This window comes from Prionailurus viverrinus, chromosome B4 (assembly GCF_022837055.1).
Source record: "Prionailurus viverrinus isolate Anna chromosome B4, UM_Priviv_1.0, whole genome shotgun sequence".
NCBI classification, from domain to species: Eukaryota; Metazoa; Chordata; class Mammalia; order Carnivora; family Felidae; genus Prionailurus; species Prionailurus viverrinus.
The window spans coordinates 31,710,686-31,730,785 of record NC_062567.1 but is presented as its reverse complement, the minus strand read 5'-3'; the positions used below and the strand labels follow the sequence as shown (position 1 = coordinate 31,730,785).

At 42.4% G+C, this 20,100-nt stretch overlaps 1 protein-coding gene across 3 annotated transcripts in view; it reads left to right on the top strand.

Moving 5' to 3' along the window:
• The first annotated feature begins 2,774 nt into the window (after positions 1-2,774).
• LOC125171117 (cat eye syndrome critical region protein 2) overlaps positions 2,775-20,100 on the top strand; it is a 178,049-nt gene continuing 160,723 nt past the window's right edge. For all 3 annotated transcript variants that reach the window (XM_047868247.1, XM_047868248.1, XM_047868246.1), the window contains exon 1: positions 2,775-3,247. In XM_047868247.1, coding sequence (XP_047724203.1) covers positions 3,122-3,247 — 126 coding nt within the window. In that variant the 5' untranslated portion in view covers positions 2,775-3,121. The remainder of the gene's footprint in view (positions 3,248-20,100) is intronic.

The following is a 20,100-nucleotide window of genomic DNA, read 5'->3' as shown; positions in this document are numbered from 1 at the left end:
GTATAGAGGTCTTAATCTAGACTGTAGGAGACTAGGTCAAAAGTGGGTCCAGAAAGTAAATCAGAGGTAGTGAAGTCCCAGGGGAAAGGTGAGACAAATGTTCAAAGCAGGGTCAAAGACAGCCTATCAATTCCAACAGAGGCAGAGGCAGAGGCCTTGGCCTCCAAATGTGAAGCTCTAGTTGGAGTCCAAACTCAAGGAACTCAGAGGCCACACTTTCCATCAGATCAGAGACATAGAAGACTGCTTAGCCCCAGGGCCAGAATTGGTTCCAGACTGTTGGTGAAATTTGGAGTGGGCAAAGAGCACAGTGAGGGGAGGAACAAAGCCAAAAGTACAGAGACTGAACCAAAGAGGACAGAAAGAAACAGGTCAGGATGGAAGGAAGGAAGGAAGGAAGAAAGGAAGGAAGGGGAGGGCGTAAAGTTGGTGTGCGGGTCCCTATGAACACTGAGGGGATCCTCAGAAGAAAAAAAGGCAGCACAGGGAAATAAACGCTAGTAAGAAAAAGGTGCTGAGAGATAGAATGACGACTCTCTAACCACCACCAGGGGGCACCTCCAGTTCCACGACAGTTTTGTTGATTCACAGGACTGGGCAGTGGTGGGGAGGGGGGGGAGGGAAGAGGACAATAGACTAACTTCTACTTGAGGGGGGGTTGTAACCAGTACTCAAACATACTAGAGTAACCACATCATCTCACCTTTCTGCTTCCTGGTATTGTTAACGTTCTAGGCACTATTATTACTTGGCCAGCTAGTAGTGAGGCAAGGTAAAAGGTTAAATAATGATAAAAGATACAGGCAAAAATGAGAAGACAGATGGAGAACCAGGAAAAAGAAGTTGGGGAAAGAAGAGTCAGGATATAATGGATTGGAAATGAACATGAAGAAAAGTGGTAACCGTTTAAAAAAAGACAGAAGAAAAAGTGTGGAAAGTCAAACAGGTCTGAGGAAATGAAGAAAGACTGCAGAAGAAAGTCCTGAAAACCTCTAATTCAGGTTATGTGATTAATTCCACAGTGGCTTGTCACCCTTTTCACATTTCATCTATTAATAGGATATCTACAGAGGAGCTGTGCTTTATAAACACACTAAAATGTAGCCTTTGCTTTTGGGGAGCACTTAGATATATGCTCATTTTTGTCAAAGATGAAAGCATATAGTAGAATTTGGGTGGGAATTTTAAATCATTAGGTAGTCCCAGGTAATAAAAGAACAAACCTATGTAACTTTTGGGCTGTTTCTATGACAAGAGAGGGAGTGGGGGAGCCAGTGTTAGAAGTATTTTGACTCATAAAAGATACAATGAAATATATTTTAAGAATTTGGGTTTTTTTTTCTTAATGCTTCCGGATAAAAACACAGCAGGTTATTAAACTGACCAGGAAAAGTGAGGGATAAGTGGAGGAGAGACTCCAGATAGCCCACACCAAATTCTATTACATCAAGTGTTCATCATTTTTCTCCAGGTTTTACACTGCTCAAGATGGAGGAGAATCTTTGATTTAACCACCGTACACTGTATGACTGTGCCTGTCATTCAAGATATACTTGACTACTTTTGGGGAGGCATCAGGGGTAGTGTTTCCTAACTGAGAGGTGGATACAGAACCCAGCTAAGGCCCTCGCAGACCGAGGAGAATGCCGTACTAAAATACGTAAATTGCAATGACCAATACAAATATATAGGCATTCACTGTAGTTTTTCCACACTTCCGGTCTGTTTGTGAGGTGTTTTTTTTTTTTTTTTTTTCTTCCTTCGGGCTTAGCAGAATTCTAATGTACTATAGAATTTAGTATCTCTGAAGCACATGCCTCAACACCCTCCTCCCTAAGTACATTCCCTTAGCCTTGTTGTGCAGATCTCCAACCCACCAGAGTACACTCCTCAGACTATCTCCCATTTCCCAACCCCGCCCCCCACCCCCCAGCCCCCCAGCTTTCTAACTACATTGTGCTCACTCTTCCAGGCAGCTATTCCGCAGCCAGGGCAATTGCTGAGCTCCAAGATTGTCTTCTCTAGGGCGGTCACACGTGTCCATTCCCTGGGGTGGGCGGCCGGGGGGGGGGGGGGGGGTTGTGGCTCTCCGCTCACGGTCGCTGATTGGTGCCTCCCCCTACCCCACCCTTCCCGCCGCACTCCTGCCTCCATCATACTTGGTTCCAGCTTAACCAGCCCCACCACCTTCTTTTCTTGGAGAAAAGAGCCACTTCAGAGCTCCTTGAAACACCGTTCTTGGATGGAATAAAAGTGAGAACAGGTGGAAATCACTTTATTTCTCTAGGCCTCATATTTCTGGAGTGCACAACCCACTGGTTCTCTGGTGCTATTACCAGCACCAATAATAACTGAACTCTCACACGTGCGTGTTTCTGGATCTAGCCCTTACCGAAAGCACCACCCAGCGGGCCCTTTAAAAGGACGCGACCACTAAGGCCATGTGGGGGGGTGGGAAAGACCCTTATTGTCCTCATTGATCAAAGTCATTAAACTTCTCAGTCCCAAACACATGGAAAACGGAGTGAGTATCATGGCAGTTCATGAGGTGCACCATGCTCCCTTCAAGTCACATTCCTCTTTTTTCTTGGGGTGCTCAGTTCCCTCTCCCCTCCCCCTCTCTTCCAGTGCAGCTGTCCGGACTGGGGGTGGGGAGTGGGGGCGGGGGTTGTTGTTGTGGTGAGGGCAGCCCCGCCCCCTCCTCGTGGGCGGCCCCTCCCCCAGGCCCTCTGTTCGGCCCCCTCCCCCCGCCCCCCCCCAGCCCCATCTGTTTTCCCCAGCGGTGAGATGATTATATTGTATGGTACTGGGGGCGGCCGCAGCCGCAGGATGGGGCGAGCGCGCGGACCCCGTCGGCAGCCGGAGCAGCAGCCACCTCAGTAACTCGGGCCCTCGAGCCGCCGCCCCCCGCCCGGGTCGCCCGCCCTCAGCTCATGCACTCGCCGAGCGGCGGCAGCAGCGGGAGTAGCAGCCGCCGCCGCCGCCGCCACCCCCGCCCGAGGAGCTAAGGAGCTGCGCCGCGGCGGGAGTCCGAGGCGGGCGGGCGAGCGGTGCGCGGGCAGCGTGGGGCCGCCGAGGCGCGCTTGGGGTTCGGGGCCGCAGTCACCGCCGCGCCTGGGAGATGTGCCCGGAGGAGGGCGGCGCGGCCGGGCTGGGCGAGCTCCGCTCCTGGTGGGAAGTCCCGGCCATCGCGCACTTCTGCTCGCTCTTTCGCACCGCGTTCCGCCTGCCTGACTTTGAGATCGAGGTGAGTGGCCGCGAGGAGCGGGCGAGGTGGCGCACCCCGCGTCCCTTTCTCCCCTGCCCCCTCGGGAGTCCCGAAACACCGTGCGGGAGGGAGCGGGGCACGCGGAGACTTTGGCCGGTAGTCGGCAACCGGAGGAAGGGCTCGGAGGTGGGGGCACGAGGCGCGCCAGGGCCGGAGCGCGGCCGGGGGCCGCGCCAGGCTCCCCAGGGGACGCCAAGTGCGGGCGTCCGGGCTCGGGACGTTCGCTCGTGGCCGCCGTGCCCACCCGCGCCTTCCGGGACTTGGCGAAGCGGGCGGCGAGGGGGCGGGGGCGGAGTGCGCTTTTGTGGGAGCGGGACCCGGTCGGCTCTCCCGGGACTTCTCGGGCTGGAGGCTGAGTGTGTGGGGAGAGTGCGTGCGCGCGCTCCCTGCCCGGTGCCATTGAAGCGGCGAGCCAGCTGCTCCGGGCGGGGACGGGGTTGCGGGCTGGATTAACTCCGACCGGGCGGGGAGGCGGCCTGCGGTCGGTTGGGGGAGGGGTCTGTCGTGCCGGGGAGAGGCTCGCCCTCACTTCGGCGGGCGCGTGGAGGGGCAGTCGCACTTTGCAGACTGCCGGAGGCCCGCGACTCTCGGGGGCGCTTTGGGTTAACTTCGGGCAGGCGGAGATGGGGGCCCGGGCTCGGGGGCGCGCTCTCCTCCGGGGAGCCGCCCGGCGCTCAGCCCTTGCCCAGAGCTCCGAGGCTGCGGAGAGAAAGTTTAGGACTCCGTTATTCTTTAACAGCGCCTTTCCTTTCGGAGCATACAGCCCTCTTTATTCGCGGACCTCGGGAGCTCTTTGAGTTGATTTCGCCACCATTATCCCTCCAGGCGGGCGTGGAGTAAAGGGATGGCTTTTCTGGCCAGGCCGAAGGTGCTTTCAAACCCGAGGCTTTGTGATAACCGGACTAAAATCAGGGGGTCCTAGTAGCAGGGATGGTGGCGGGAGTGTGAGGAATGGAATGTATTCGATGGCCCCGACGAGCAACTAGCCCTAGCAGCATCCATCCTTCTTTCTTTTATTTTTATTTTTGGAAGGGGGTGTGAATATTTGATTGGTTAGCAGGTTGAATTGCCTGTCCTCCTATGGCAGTATATATGTATTCACTTAATCACCTTTAGCCTTGGACAAAGGTAAATGGAAACTGTTGGTCAGTTTTTCTTTTCAGCTCTGCCAATGAGTTCGCCAATGGAGTAATCAAAATAAGAATTAACTCTTTAGGAAGAGCAAATCGTTGTTGTTGCCTCCCCACCCCCACCTATCCTACTTTCTGCCATTTTCAGATTGATTTTAATTCGTTTAATCTTGAGGATTTTTGCCTTACCTTTATTTTTAGATTCAGTGTTGTTTGCGGAAATATCATTTGCTTCTCATATGAATGAAGTGTTGGGACTTGCTGTTGTTGCAGAGTTAATGAAATTGGAAAATAAAAAGATCAAAAGGGGTACGGTGGGAGAATGAAGCGGAATGTAGGCTGATAAACTAGGACCGCTCACTGGCTTTTGGCGATTCTTCGTTCCCGAAGCTAATTAAAACAATGTGATTAAATCGTAGGCTTCTGTTTTTAGGAAGATGTAATAACTTGGGCATTTTAGATAGCATCATAGCGTTTGTTTTCAAAGTTTGAACGTTATTGTAGCAAGCATGACTTTCACTAAAAATTTTAGTAGGGTGTTTGAAGAAGAGAAACAAGGCCACAAAAATGAAGGATTTGGGAATGCTTAAAGTCAAGAGATGTTTAACAGTTATTCTGATAATCATGTTTTCTTTTAGTTGGCATAAAATCGTGAGTAGTTTAATTACATCCTGCTGCTCAAAATGGTGGCTGTCGTGGAAGGTGTTGCTTGTGACCGACTGTGCCATCTTGGGTGCTGGCAAACTTGCCCCATAGACCATTTTCTTCCTTGCAAGATAATAAAATTGAGGTGATGTTGAATTACAAGTTTAAAGCTTAAGGGCCCAGTCTAAAACTACTGTGGGAAAATTCATCTTTCAGAATCCATATAGTCCCATTTTGTTGATGGAAAAATAGAGGTAACTAATTTTGTCTTAAATTGTTGTGGATATCTAGAGTAATCTATAAATAACTTGTTTTATATTCTAAGAAATAAACTTATGGATTCTAAGTATTAGCTGGTATAATTCGTAAAGGAAATGTAAGCTGACCAAAGAGGTCAAATTTGTGTGTTTAATAGAAATGAAAAATCATTGTTATAGGGGAATAATTTGGGCTCTTTTAAATGACTGTCTTTTCTTTTGATTGGAGAGGTTCTTGGAAGTGACACTATTGTTTTTGAAGTGCATGCTGTGTGAAATACATGCAACACGAATGAATGTTTGAAATCTATATACACGTTTTTTAGAACTATCCATATCTGTTTTTATTAGATGTTCAGTAGATGGATAACAAATGATAGGGACTTTTAACCTCTGCAGTTCTTGTGTAATTCTCTCATGTAAGGTATGTTTTGATACAGTTAATGCAAATGGTGATTTAAAGTTTTCAGCAGTTATCAGAAATAAAATTAGCCTTTTTTTTTTTGGCTTCTAACAAATTTGACTCAGTGATGGTGCAGAACTCACTGAAAACATCAATTTTAGTTCAAGTGTAAAGCAAATTTATTATTTTTCTTAGATGATTTTTTAATTTAACAGTTGATTGTCCTGACGGTTTAAGAAACAACCCCTTGGTTAGAGTGTATAATGTAATGGAAGGCCCTTAAAGCAAGCAGACAAAAAACCAATTCTGATGCTGAGTCGTACCTGTTAGGCCAACTGAAAAGGCCCTACCATCTTTAATTTACTGTAGCTTTAAAAGGTAAAAATGATGAATAATACCAAGTGGTAGAAATTGTATATCAGCTTTTTTAGGAAATCAGTTTTCAGCTATGGGGATAGATCTTGTTTTACCCTTGACCACCAAGCTGAACTAGATTTATAGAAACTTTAGGTAGTAGAATTAGAATCCTCAAGGACTTGGCTTCCATTTACCTAGAGTGAAGTAATCTCTTAGATAGGTGAAGGGCTGGGAGGATTCATGATGCAATTCTGCAACTCCCACTCATAGAACTGGTCCCCAAAACATGGATAGTTTTATTTTTGCTTATAAAAAAGTCCTTTTACTCTGTTAATCAACCTTGAATGTACAGGGATTCTGTAATCATCAGATGGAAAATCTGTGAATGTATGGATAATGTTTCAAGTTCAAAATTTCTGGTGTTAAAAATAATGCAGATAATTATATAAAACTGGAAAATGATAGCACACTGTAGGTAAGAGAATTAAAATCACCCATAATTCCTCCACTCAGAGATAAAAGCTGTTAACTGTTAACTTTGTATCCCTCCATTCAGGGATAAATGCTATTAATTGTTAACATATTTAGAAATTCCCAAATATGCTCACAATGTATTTGTGCCTTAGATTAGGTATTTTTATTTTTCAGTTGAAGAGATTGAGGTATAACTGGGCAACAATAGGTTAATGACACTGAATTCTGTAGTTGGTGTTACGGAAGCACACCTACTACTAGGTGCTTAACTTAGAACTGGGAGATTGCCAAAGAAGCTCCTAACTCACCTCCTTTGCATCAGAAGATTATCTGTTAATAGTTCAGAACCACTTCATTTAAATCAAGTATTTTACAATTGTTTAGCATTCCAGTGGGTTAGGTTGGTTAAGTTTTGTCTTGATTTGAGAAATGAAGAATTGTGACTTGACCATTTAATGATAATTTAAAGCTAATTTTTTTCTTCCCTACCAGGTGTTCTTTATGGTGACTATAGGGGTCTTGATCAAAGTAAGGGAAGGGAATATAGAATCATTTTCAACAGTTTGGTCTGGAGTTAATAGTGATGGGTGTGGGGTTGGGGGCAAAAATCCCATCACAAACATTTTGGGAATATTTTCCTCTAGAGAAGAGAGCATGGTGCCTCTAGGTGGCTCTTTGAAAATGGGCATGTAGAATTATCTGAATGGTTTGTATATTAGCAACATGGTAAAAATAATCTGTCCCATCTACTTTTTCCCTGAGCTGCTTGCTGTTGAGTACAGAATCCTTTGCCTTCTTTGGTTGTATGATGGATAAAGTCCCTCACCTAATGGGCATGATGACCTGGGGTCACTATCTTTAATTCAGATTCCTGAGTTCCAGTCTTCGTGTTTCCTTAATCAAGGGCACCATGGCATGAATTATTTTTATTTTTTTTAATTTCTTATATTTTTAAGTAATCTCTACACCCAGTGAGGGGCTTGAACTTGGGACTGTCAAAAAACGAGAGTCGCGTGCTCTACTGAGCCAGGCAGGCTCCCCAAGGCATAAATTATTATTAAGCATAGAAAATAAATAATTAGAATTGCTGAGAGTAACTTATTAGTATAAACCAGTCATATCAGCAGTTCCTTAAGCCTGGGCCCATTGTTGGGCTACAGGAGATTTTGTGTTGGTATACATATGTGTACTTTGCTGGAGGAGAAGGCCTGTCACTTTCATCAAATTCTGAAAGAGGTCCCCAACCATACAAAGGTTGGAAAGCCCTGAACTAGATGAAAGAATAAGTAAACCTTGAATAAGGGAGCCAGAAACCTAGTTTTAGGACATAAGATGCCTTGCACTAGGAGTTAGAAACTTGAATTCTTACTCTAATGGTGCCACTTACTAGCTTTTTGACCTTGGGCAGGTCAGAATAGCTTAATGATAAATGACACTTATATACTACTTGGTACATTTTCTAAATGTTTTTTCACTTATTTATTTTAGTAAGCTCTATACCCAACCTATAGTTTGGACTCACAACCCTGAAATCAGCAGTCACATGCTTTACCAACTGAGTCAGCCAGCTGCCTTCAAATGTTCTCATTTAATCCTTGGCTTGCTTGCTTGCTTGCTTGCTTTTTTTATTAAAAAACAAACAAACAAACTTTTTTTTAATGTTTTCATTTATTTTTGGGAGAGAGACTGAGCACGAGCAGGGGAGGGGCAGAGAGAGAGGGAGACACAGAATCCAAAGCAGGCTCCAGACTCTGAGCTGTCAGCACAGAGCCTGATGCGGGGCTCGAACTTGTGACCCGTGAGATCATGACCTGAGCCAAAGTCAGATGCTTAACCGACTGAGCCACCCAGGCGCCCCGGCTTGCTTGCTTTCTTTATAAAATGTTTATAAATATATTTTATAAATTTTTTAAAGTTTTGTTTATTCTGAAAGAGAGTGTGCTCATGAGCAGAGGAGGGGCAGAGAGAGAAGGAGAGAGAGAATCTCAAGCAGGTTGTATGCTGACATCAGGGAGCCCAGTGTGGGACTTGAACTTGTGAACTGTGAGATCATGACCTGAGCCAAAATCCAGAGTGGGAGGCTTAATGGACTAAGCCACCCAGGTGCCTCATTCCTTGGCTATCTTTAGCCATCACTAGGAGATAGGAGTTATCCTTATTTTATTTTATTTTTAAAGTTTATTTATTTTGAGAGAGAGAGGGCATGCATATGAGCTGGAAAGGGGCAGAGAGGGAGAGAGAGAATCGCAAGCAGGCTCCTGTCTGTAAGCACAGAGCCTGATGTAGGGCTCCATCTCAGGAGCCATCAGATCATGACCTGAGGGGAGAGATCAAGAGTCAGACACTTAACCAACTGAGCCACCCAAGTGTCCCGTTATCCACCTTTTATAGATGAGAGGCTGAGTTGCTTGCAGACCGACTCTCACCTGGATTAGGTTCTTTCATAACAAATTCTGTGCTGTTGCTACATCATTCTTTATATTTCATTATGTAAAATGAAGGGCTATACCTGTAAGTGATGGCTGGGCTTCCAGAGTACAAATCTTGAGTTCTTTGATTCTTAATAATGTGGGGTACAGAAGATACTTTTAAAACTTCTGCTCAAGTAAGTACAGAGTCACGTTTGTGATTTCATTTCTTTCAGCAGGTATTTATTGAGCATCTATGTGCTAGGCACAGTGTATTAGATAATGGAGGTACAGATCTGAACGTAACACAAAAATACCTATCCTCTTTCCATTAGAAGGAGACAGACAGTAAATGAATTGGTGTAGTATGTCAGAGGTTAGTTAAGAAACAAAGCAGTATGGAGGTATAGGGAGGCCCAGTTGAGGGAGTGGGTTGTAATTTAAAATAGGTTGGTTAGTATGGCCTCACTCAAGAAGATGACATTTGAGCAGGACTGAAGGAGATAAGTGATTTAAAATGCTTTAAAAATTAGTATTTTGTGACACTGTTCTATTTAACGTAAGATACCAGATGATAAATATTTTCTGAAGATTCAAAAATCTGTTCCTCCTCTGAGGAATAAAGCCCAAAAACAGATGTGAATTACAGAGTGGCAAATCTTTATGCAGTTTGAAATCCTGAAAGAGGAGAATGTTCTGTCAGAGCAGGTCTGTCTCCAAAAGTGAAGGACGCCTGGCTGGCTCATTCAGTAGAGCATGCGACTCTTGGTCTTGGGGTTGTGAGTTCCAGCCCCACATTGAGTGTGGAGATTACTTAAAAATTTATCTCTTTCCAGAAGTGAAAGAGATTCCCTTTCTGCTTATTTTGAGGGGGTGGGGGGCATCTTTTTTTGCCAACCATGTGAAGCTTCAAAGGGGTAGTTGGGAGCTTCTGCAGTTGCAGAAAGGGCAATACCCTCTCATCTCTGAAGGACAGCCTGTGTTACCATCTGGCTGGCTTTATGACGGAAGTTCAGTACGGTGTTGCTTAATTTTCTGGAACATAGTTAGGATAGCCGAAAATACACTTTGGCACCATTTGGTACAGCGGACAGTCTGCCCTTTGATCAGGAGAGGCTGGGCTGGAGTCTTGCTGTGTGTTAGGAGTCAGAAAGAAGAGCACTGGCACAGTGCTGAGAAACTGCAAGTGCAGAGGCTGATTTTGGTACAAATTCAAGTGTGGACAGAGCCGAGGGGGACAGAACCACACGGCTTCCAAACTATGTGGTTTTATAGCTAGTCGATGTGATCGAACATAGTCTCCGAAGGGATCAAGCAGAAAGTCAGAAACCTGGATCGTGGGCCTGTCTCTGTCATTAACTTGAGTTAGGATCTCAGGCAGATTTTTGGTTTCAGATGCTCCATACATATAATGGGAATTTTAGGCTAGATGATTCTTAGGTTTTTCCTAGGTCTTAAGTTCTGTCATTCTAGGAGTGTTTCTCACATGCATAGCACTATTAATTGATCCAGAAAATCACCGACCTCACTTGTTAGGATCAGAGTTGTGACCTGTGTTAGGATCCATGTTTTACAAATTAATTTTGTACCAGATGAAAGCCGCAAACCTGTACTTCATGTGTTTGTGAATTATATGAACTTCTTTTTCTGTGGAAATCTTGTCTGCAGTCATGTTACTTTGAAAGTAGCTTTTAGGGCTTGATGAGTAGTTAAGACTTTGTATTTTGAGACCAGAAGGAATTCTGGAGGATGAAGATCTTCAGTTATGTTATTTTCCCTTCATTTTTGTTATATTTAACAGCATTCATACTTTGAACTTTGAATGAGATCCAGTTAGAGCTTTTAGGCATGTGGCTCGCTTTTCATTTGATACTGAAATCTTTCTAGATAACTGTGTCGTCCTCCTCTATGTTCATATTTCAGTAGATATTGTTCCTTGGATGCTTTTATTATTACACTTCTTTACATTAGCCTCTAACCAATATTAATTTATATTGGAAAGCTTTGGAGAAGTCTTTCAGTAATTCTTACAATTGAGAAAAGATTTGTTAGATAGTATTGAGCTCAGGATTCTGTGGGTTTCTTTAATGCTTGAGGTTTCTCAGCTCAGCACTCTTGATATTTTGGGCTAGATAAGTCTTTGTTGTGGAAAGCTGTCATTTGCATTTTAAGCTGTTTAGAGGCATCTCTGGCCTCTACCCTCTAGGTGCCAGTTGCATCCCCAGTCATGACAAAATTGTTCTCCAGACATTGCCAACTATCTCCTGGGGGCCCAAATCACCACATTTGTGATTTACTGCTTTAAGGTATAATGAGGGAAGACTTGTTCAGTGTAGGTCATTGTATAAAAGGGACACTGTGAAGAGGGTAAGTTTTTCTTTCTGATGCTAATTTTTTCCCCTAAACGCAAATCTTCAGTATATTTGTATATAAAAATTGAAGGAAGTTAAAGTTGTTCTCAGATATGCACGTCAGTAGTAATTGCACTTGTCAGAAAACTGGGAAGCAGATGTTTTGTTACTATTATTTTTTCTTTCCTGGAGTCATTTAAGGGAAGAAGTGGTTTGGGGGCAATAGAGAGGGCATTGTGGGGCTAACTGGGTCCTTAAAGAAAGGCCTCCCTTTTGCAAAGCCTGGCTGCCTGGCACTGTTGGGGAAGCTGGGTGTTGAGCTATATAGCCTCAGGCTGGCTTCCACACTGCCATTGCCTGTCAGGGCACAGGCTCTTCTTGACAAATCTCTTGAGCCTTGCGTAGTGGTGGACTGTGGGGAGTGGGGGTAGCCAGTTATGACCAGGTCAAAAGTTCAGTGAAACCTAAGTTGAAGGGGTGTGTGTGCGCATATTCCTATATGCTTACATGCCTGAGACGGATGTGTATATTGTTATACAAAGTTTATTCTACCAGAATCTTCAACTTAGAATACACCAATCACAGATTCTTTCTTGAGGTCACTCTAAATATTTTTCTTGATTTCGCCCATTGGATTTTCCTTGTAGGCAAGTATGGCAAAATATTTTATGGATCAAGTAGATTTTCATTTTGGTTTGGAGAAAAAAATGTATTGTGATGGTGACTTAGCAGTAAGCTAAGATAGCAGTAAGCTACAGAAAGATACTGTAGAACTTCCAGGGAGATGGTAACATTTATCTGTGGCTTCCAAAGGTGTCTTTCACATAGAGCATCCGTCTCAGACTCCATTTTTGCCATCTTGGGGTATTTGGTCCCCACAGGGATCCAGCACCTTAATTTTTGTTTTTATCTCTTGATTGGGAATGAAGTAAGTCCTGACCATATTATTTTTTCTCTCTTACTCCACATTGTTGTGCTAATCTTCTGATGTCCTAGGTTTGTTTTGGGCTGTGGTGGAGTTAGGTAGAATTTCTGGTCCAAATCAGGATATTAAATTCCAGAATCTGTATAAATAAGTTGGTGTGAAGTCGGTCATGCTGCAGCGAAAAGCAGTTTTCTTCTTTAGGAGGGTGAGTGACCCCTCTGAATAATTCTGTTATGTGCACTGTTTTGCACTTAATTACTCATGTACCCTTTAAAATGGAATATTGTTTATGTAAAAGTATATGAAATACAGTATTTCATTCTCCTTTTTAAAGCCCCTGACCTCATGTGACGTTTATGATTTGGTTGGCTTAAATGATGTCATGTTCTTCTAATCGTCAGCTTTTAGCTTTGATTCTACAGCCCAGACTCTTTAGGAGCAGTGCTGTTCTACTTTTTCCCTAGGGTGGGTTTGCTAGAGTAACTGCCTGACTTGGCAATATGTCACTGAGGCATGTGGCCACCTGAATTAAATGTGTGAATGGTTGTCATAGCAGACTGTGTGCATCCTTCAGTGCCCCTCCCCCCACCCATAACCTCTAAAGATAAGTGAAAATAGAGGAAGTGTTAGGGTCACAATTACACTAACCACTTCATGTTTTTAATGTTGAACATTTAAGTCACCTCTAATTAATAATTCCTAAGAATGGAATAAGTTCTTACAATTAAGAGGCTGTTAAGCAGTTTGGTTGGCCGCAAGACTGTTTTTTTCTTCTGACCAGTTCCTCTTAATGAACACCCCTTCCCTGAGTGTTCATTGTTTCAGCAACAATGGCACTAAGGACAGTTGATTTGCTTGACAGAAAATGTGTTAAATTAACAGATCTACTTCTTTAGCAAATCTTTTCTGTCCCTCCTTCCCCATTGTGTCTCTTCTGTCTCCCTGAAAGGTTGTGTTTGCAGATTCTTTTAGGTGTGGGAGACAATTTCTATAGTCAGTGTCCTGAAGTTCTTTGTTCAGGGTACACTGTTTTATGGGAGAAAGGTGATTTAAAGAAAATTTTCACCTGTTGACATAATTAAGGGATTTAACTTTGGATGTTTTTACACTCTTAGACTGGTATTGATTTGGGTTAATATCCTACACAAATCTATTTTTTTTTCCACATTGTTTCTCAAAGACTTTTCTCCCCTCATTTTCCATTGTGTGGTTAAAGCAGGCCTCCTTACAGGAAAGACATTGGGATTGGGAGTGGAATGTTCTAATTGATATTGGGGATACGTCTGTCCTCATAACACTATATTTTCATCACTTTAAGTGATGGAGCTCATCTTCATAACTGTACTAATTGCTGTACTTGGATTTCTGTAATCTGCAACTCTTTAATAGTGGAATTAAAAAGAAAAGGAAAATCTCAAATTTCAATCAGTCTTCTGTTTATTGTCATTGTTATTAATATTAAGGTTGCAGAGGTATGTGACAAAGGTTGCTATTTTCTACCTGCCCTAGGAAATTATAGTATGTTAAGAAAAAGCAGGTGAGTGGGTGGCAGTGATAGTGTAAAATTGAGTTATAGAGTATATGACTGTGCCAAACGAGTTATAGAGTATATGACTGCTGTAGGAGTGCAGGGGCAGGCAGTGATCATGAATGAAATGCTTCCTGGAGAAGGCAGGATTTGGAGGTTCATAGTGAGTAAGTCAGCACAGAGCTAGCCAGGTCAGAGAGTTCTTTTTTTATAGAGGGCTAATGAAAATGAGGTTGAGGAGTGCCTGGGCAGCCCAGTCTGTTAAGCGCCCAACTCTTGATTTCAGCTCAGGTCATAATCTCACAGTTCATGGGATTGAGCCCCATGTTAGGCTTTGCGCTGACAGCACAGAATCTGCTTGGAATTCTCTCCCTCTTTCTCTGCCCCTTTCTGTCTCTCTCTTTATCTCTCTCTCTCTCTCTCTCTCTCTCTCTCGAAAGAAACCTAAAAAAAAATTTTTTTTAAATGAGGTTGAGAAATATTAGGCCAGACATTACAGCAAGCCTTGAATGGTAGGTTCACTGGTGTTAAACATTTTTTATTCAGGCATTGAAGTGTTAGACAAGAATGACGACAATGTTTCAGGCTAAGAATGTCCTGTGTGCTAAATGTTTTAGATTAAATCTGGTATTGGAAGCTGGGATAGAACAGTGGAGGAAGAGAGGCTGGTTTAATTATTGGGAGTGGAAGGAGCATAAAATGCCAAAGGTAGCAATAATAGGAAAGGACATTCATCACTGGCATTACTGAAGAATAAGTAGGACTATGTGATCAACAATGTTGGGTGCATAAAGAAGGTTGTATCCGTTAAGAATGTTTTTGGCTGCAAGGAAAGAATGCTGTACTAGCAGCAACTTAAACCCTGGCACAGCCTGTAACGTAATCTGGAGGAACATGGTTTCTGGCAGGTGTGGCAGCTCTGTAAAGAATACAGCATTCCGCCATTGGTGTTCCTCATGGTCACAGGATGGATTCTGCAGCTCCAAGGTCTGCATTGCTGAGTGATGCAGAGAAGTCACAGGAAAATTACCATGGAAAACAGCCATTGAATTGGTGATTTGAAGAGGTCTGAGGTGACTTCAGAGAAGCCTGTTTGAAAGAGGAGGAGAGGCTAAAACTGCATACTTCTGGAATGAGAGAGGAAAAGAGCTCTTTAGGAATGGTGGAAAAGAAAGAACTTTAAGAAATGTTTTTTTCAAAAATAACATATAGCCATCACAAAATCTCAGTTCTTACATGGTTAACATTTTAATGTACTGAGGGAGTCCATTGTAATTCCTCCCCACTCCTGCCTTTTTTTTTTTTTTAGGCCATCCTGTTTCCAAACTCTTGATTTAAAAAAAAATTTTTTTCTTTAACATTTCTTCATTTTTGAGAGAGAGAGAGAGAGAGAGAGAGAGAGAGACAGAGCATGAGCGGGGGAGGGGCAGAGAGAGAGGGAGACACAGAATCTGAAGCAGGCTCCAGGCTCTGAGCTGTCAGCACAGGGCCCGACGTGGGGCTTGAACTCATGAGCTGTGAGATCATGACCTGAGCCGAAGTTGGACGCTTAACCGACTGAGCCACCCAAGTGCCCCAACCAAATTCTTAATTTTTTATACTAGCAATCCTAATCCTCTTTTCTTTCTCCCTCTGATTGTTGGGAGGGGGCTGGTAGTTACCCTACCCCAAGATTGTTAGTTGCTTAGTGTTTTAAAGATTTTTTTTTTAAGTTTGTTTATTTTTGAGAGAGGGAGAGACAGGGTGCTAGCAGGTGAAGGGCAGGGAGAGAGAAGGACAGAGAGACAGAGAATCTGAAGCAGATTCCAGGCTCCAAGCTGTCAGCACAGAGCCTGACCTGGTGCTTGAACCCACGAGCTGTGAGATCATGACCTGAGTCGAAGTCAGATACCAACTGACTGAGCCACCCAGACGTCCCCCCGCCTTGTTGCTTAGTGTTTTAAACACTCCCTATTTAGTAAAATGAAAATCTGGATTAAGAAATGTACCCTTTTTATCATTAGAATTTTAGATTTGTTTTTGCTTAACTATTGAATGTTCAGAATACTTCAGATTTTAGTTTCTCTCTGTTAAGTATTTAATGATCTGTAAGACTGCTACTTAATGCAATTCTGTGATCCTTTTGTAATGGGCATTTGTGTACAAATAAGATAGTTGGGTATTAATAATAAGTGTTCTAATACCATGGTTTGCATGCCCAGGGAAGTTACAGTTCAACAGAAGGCTTTTTTTGTTTGTCTTATCTCCCCACTGGCTCTACAAAAATTTTTGGAAGTTATCTGGTAGTTCTTGCAGTGCCTTACCCTTTTTCCCCTTCTCCTGGGTCAAGTAAATCTATAGCCTGCCTAGTAGTCTTAACACATCTTGCAAGTAAAGATGAACTGGGTCATTCAAATTCCTGTTCTTGAGAGTGTAACCTAGGAAATGTAAGGATTATTGAATTAGTGTGGAAAAGAAGCTAAAAGGTGAGAAGCCATGAAACGAGCCAAAATGTTGCATGTGAGAGAGCAGAAACTGACAGAGACCCAGCATTAGAGCAATTTCTAGGAAGCCTCCAGCTCCAATCCATTGGTTTATATCCTGTAGGAACCCCCAACCATCTGAGGCATCAAGAGCCTAACACTTTGGGGTCACCTGGTTGATTCAGTCAGTTAAGCGTCCAACTTCAGGTCATGATCTCATGGCTTCTGAGTTCAAGCCCCACATTGGCCTCTGTGCTGACAACTTAGCCTGGAGCTTGCTTTGGATTCTCTCTCTCTTTCTCTCTCTCTCTCTCTCTCTCTCTCTCTCTCTCTCTCAAAAACAAATAAAACATTAAAAAGAAAAAAGAGCCTAACACTTTCTTTTCTTTATGTGCATACATTAAATGTTTATAAAGGTAGGATCATACTTTTACATACTTTACAGCATTTTGTTTTATTTAGTTAACAATATTACGCGATATAGACTGCCCTTTTATCTCCTACATTATGACTTTTAATAGTTTCACATTATTGGCACTCTTATTTAACCAATCCTCTATGGGACATTGAGGTTATTTTTAGTTGTTTTCTATCTTAACAGCCATGAACAGAAATCTTTTTTCTCCATGATGAGATTAGTGTTTTTATTTTTCTTAAGTTTATTTATTTTTTTAGCAATCTCTTACACCAAACTTGGGGCTCAAACACATGACCCCAAGTTCAAGAGTCACAAACTCTTCCAACTGAGCCAGCCAGACACCCTGGGATTAGTGTTTTAAATCATTAGACTTTTCTTATAACCTACTGTTTTAAGTCTTTTTTAAAAAATGTTTTATTTATTTGTTTTGAGGGGCGGGGGGGGGGGGTGTCAGAGAGAGAGGGAGAGAGAATCCCAATTTGGTTCCGCACTGTCAGCCCAGAGCCTGACACAGGGCTCAAACTCACAAACCCTGAGATCATGACCTGAGCCTAAATCAAGAGTCAGAAGCTTAAACCAATTGAACCACCCAGGTGCCAACCTTCTGTTTTAAGTCTTAAGTTTTGAGTTTTCTTCAGTCATTTTTAAATCTTCTGTTTCATGATATAAGCTAATATGAATTTGGTGCCCATGGTGGGTGCTCCAGGCACTACATCAAGTGTTTCTTATGCATGAACTTATCTATTCTTTTTCTTTTTTTTTAAATTTATTTATTTATTTTGAAAGAGAGAACACCAAGAGCAGGGGAGGGGCAGAGAGAGACAGAATCCCAAGCAGACTCCGTGCTGTCAGCACAGAGCTAGACACAGGACTTCAAGTTCACAAACCGTGAGATCATGACCTGAGCTGAGATCCAGAGTTGGACTCTTAATCATCTGAGCCACCCAGGCGCCCCTATCTATTCTTTTTTAAAATTGTGATATAATTGACGTACAGCATTATGTTAATGTTTCAGGTGCACAACATAACGATTTGATATTATATACTGTGATGTGACAACCACAGTAAGTCTAGTTAAAACTACGTCCATCACCAGACACAATTGCAGACTTTTTTTCTTGTGATGAGAACTTTTAAAGACTTACTGTCTTAGGGGCACCTTGCTGGCTCAGTCAGTACAGCATGTAACTCTTGATCTCATGGTTGTGAGTTCAAGCCCCATATTGGGCGTGGAGCCTATTTAAAAAAAAAAAAAAAAGATCTACTCTTAGCAACCTTCAAATATATAGTATTGTATACTATGGTCACCATGCTATACATCACATCCCCAGGACCTATTTATTTTGTAACTTTTGACTACCATATTGCCCACCCCCTACTCTGCCTCTGGCAACCACCAGTCTGTTCTCCCTATCTATGAGTTTGGTGGAATTTTTGTTTTTCTTTTTTTTTTTTTAAATCTTAAGGTTTTACATATAAATGAGGTCATACACTATTTGTCCTCTATCTGACTTATTTCACTGAGCATAATGCCCTCAGGCTCTATCCATGTTCTTGCAAATGGGAAGATCCCTCTTTTTTTTTTGTTTTTTTGTTTTTATTGCTGAATAATATCCCATTGGTGTGTGTATACCACATTTTCTTTATGGATTCATTGGTGGACCCTTAGATGCTTCCATACCTTGGCTGTTGTGAATAATGCTGCAGTGAACATGGCGTGCAGGTATCTTTTTCAATGTAGTGTTTTCACTTCTTTTGTATACACCTAGAGGTGGAATTATCGGATTGTGGGGTAGTTCCATTTTTAATTTTTTGAGGAACCTCTATACTGTATTACATAATTGGCTGCACCAATTTATATTCTCACCAATAGTGCAAAAGGTTTTCTTTTTTCCACATCCTCACTAAATGCTTGTTATTTTTTGTCTTTTTGATTATAGCCATTCTAACAGGTGTCCAGTAATATCTTACTGTAGTTTTGATTTGCATTTCCCTGATGATTAGTGATGTTGAGCACCTTTTCATGTTCCTGTTGGCCACTTGTGTGTCTTTGGAAATATGTCCACTCACATCTTCTGCCCATTTTTACTTCTTTTTTAAAATTTTATTTATTTATTTATTTTTAAGTTTATTTTGAGAGAGAGAAAGAGAGCGTGTGCGCAAGTAGGGGAGGGAAGAGAGAGGAGATCAAGAATCCCAGGTAGGCTCCACTCTGTCAGCACAGAGCCCAATGTGGGGCTTGAACCCATGAACCAAACTGTGAGATCATGACTTGAGCTGAAATCAGGAGTCAGACGCATAACCAGCTGAGCCACCCAGGTGCCCCTTTCTGCCCATTTTTAAATCAGATTGTTCTTTTTTTTTTGCTATTGAGTTGTATTTATTTTTAATTCCCCCATGAGGTAAACATCACCTTTATCTCACCCTGCAAATGAAGAAATGGAGGCGAACAGGCGAAATGATTTGTCCAAGGTCACATAGCCAGCAGGTGGCAGAGCCCATACACGAACCCAGAAAGTTCTCAGTAGAATGCCAAGACCTTTATTGGTAAAGGAACTGAATGTTAGTGTTTCTAAGAGAGGAAAATTGATATCCAGTGCAGGTTTTTTATGGGCTTGTTGGAAGGTAGGTAAAAGTAAATTTTCTTTAATATTGTGGCATTGAAAAGAACTTTTAAGCAAAACTGTCAGAGAAAAAAGGACATTAAAAAAGATTTTTATTTTTAAGTAATCCCTAAACCCAACATGGGGCTCGAACTCAAAACCCCGAGATCAAGAGTTGCATGCTCTACCAACTGAACCTGCCAGGCTCCCCAGGAAAAACGACATTTTATTTTACTATTTTTTTTTAAGTGTATTATTTATTTTGAGAGAGAGAAAGACAGAATCCCATACAGGCCCAGCGCTATCAGCATACAGCCCAACGTGAGGCTCGATTTCATGAACCATGAGATCATGACCTAAGCCGATGTCAAGAGTCGGATGCTCAACCGACTGAGCCACCCAGGTGCCTCAGAAATGACATTTTAGAAGTGAGAGAAATCCAGTTTTTTCCCTTAATACTTAAATTATGTGCAGAGTGTATCAATATCTTTTAAGAATTATTTTGTTATTTTCCCATTCTACTGTAACACTGGCTAGTGCTCTTTAAACATTATTTAATTTTTAAATAATGTCAAACTTACAGAAAAGCTGTAAGACTAGTGCAGAATTCCTGAATCCCTTCACCCAGGTTCTACGTTTGCTTTATCATTACCTCCCTCTTCCCATCATTCCTCCTCTATCCATCATCCATTCGTTCATCCACTGTTTATACCTATATAATAATTTCTCCCCCCTGTACTGAGAGTAAGTTTCAGACATGTTAACTCTTGACATTTTCTCACATGACCATAGTACAGTTATCAAAATCAGGAAATTAATACTAAATAAGATCTATAGATAATACATCGAATATTATCAACCTACCCCATAC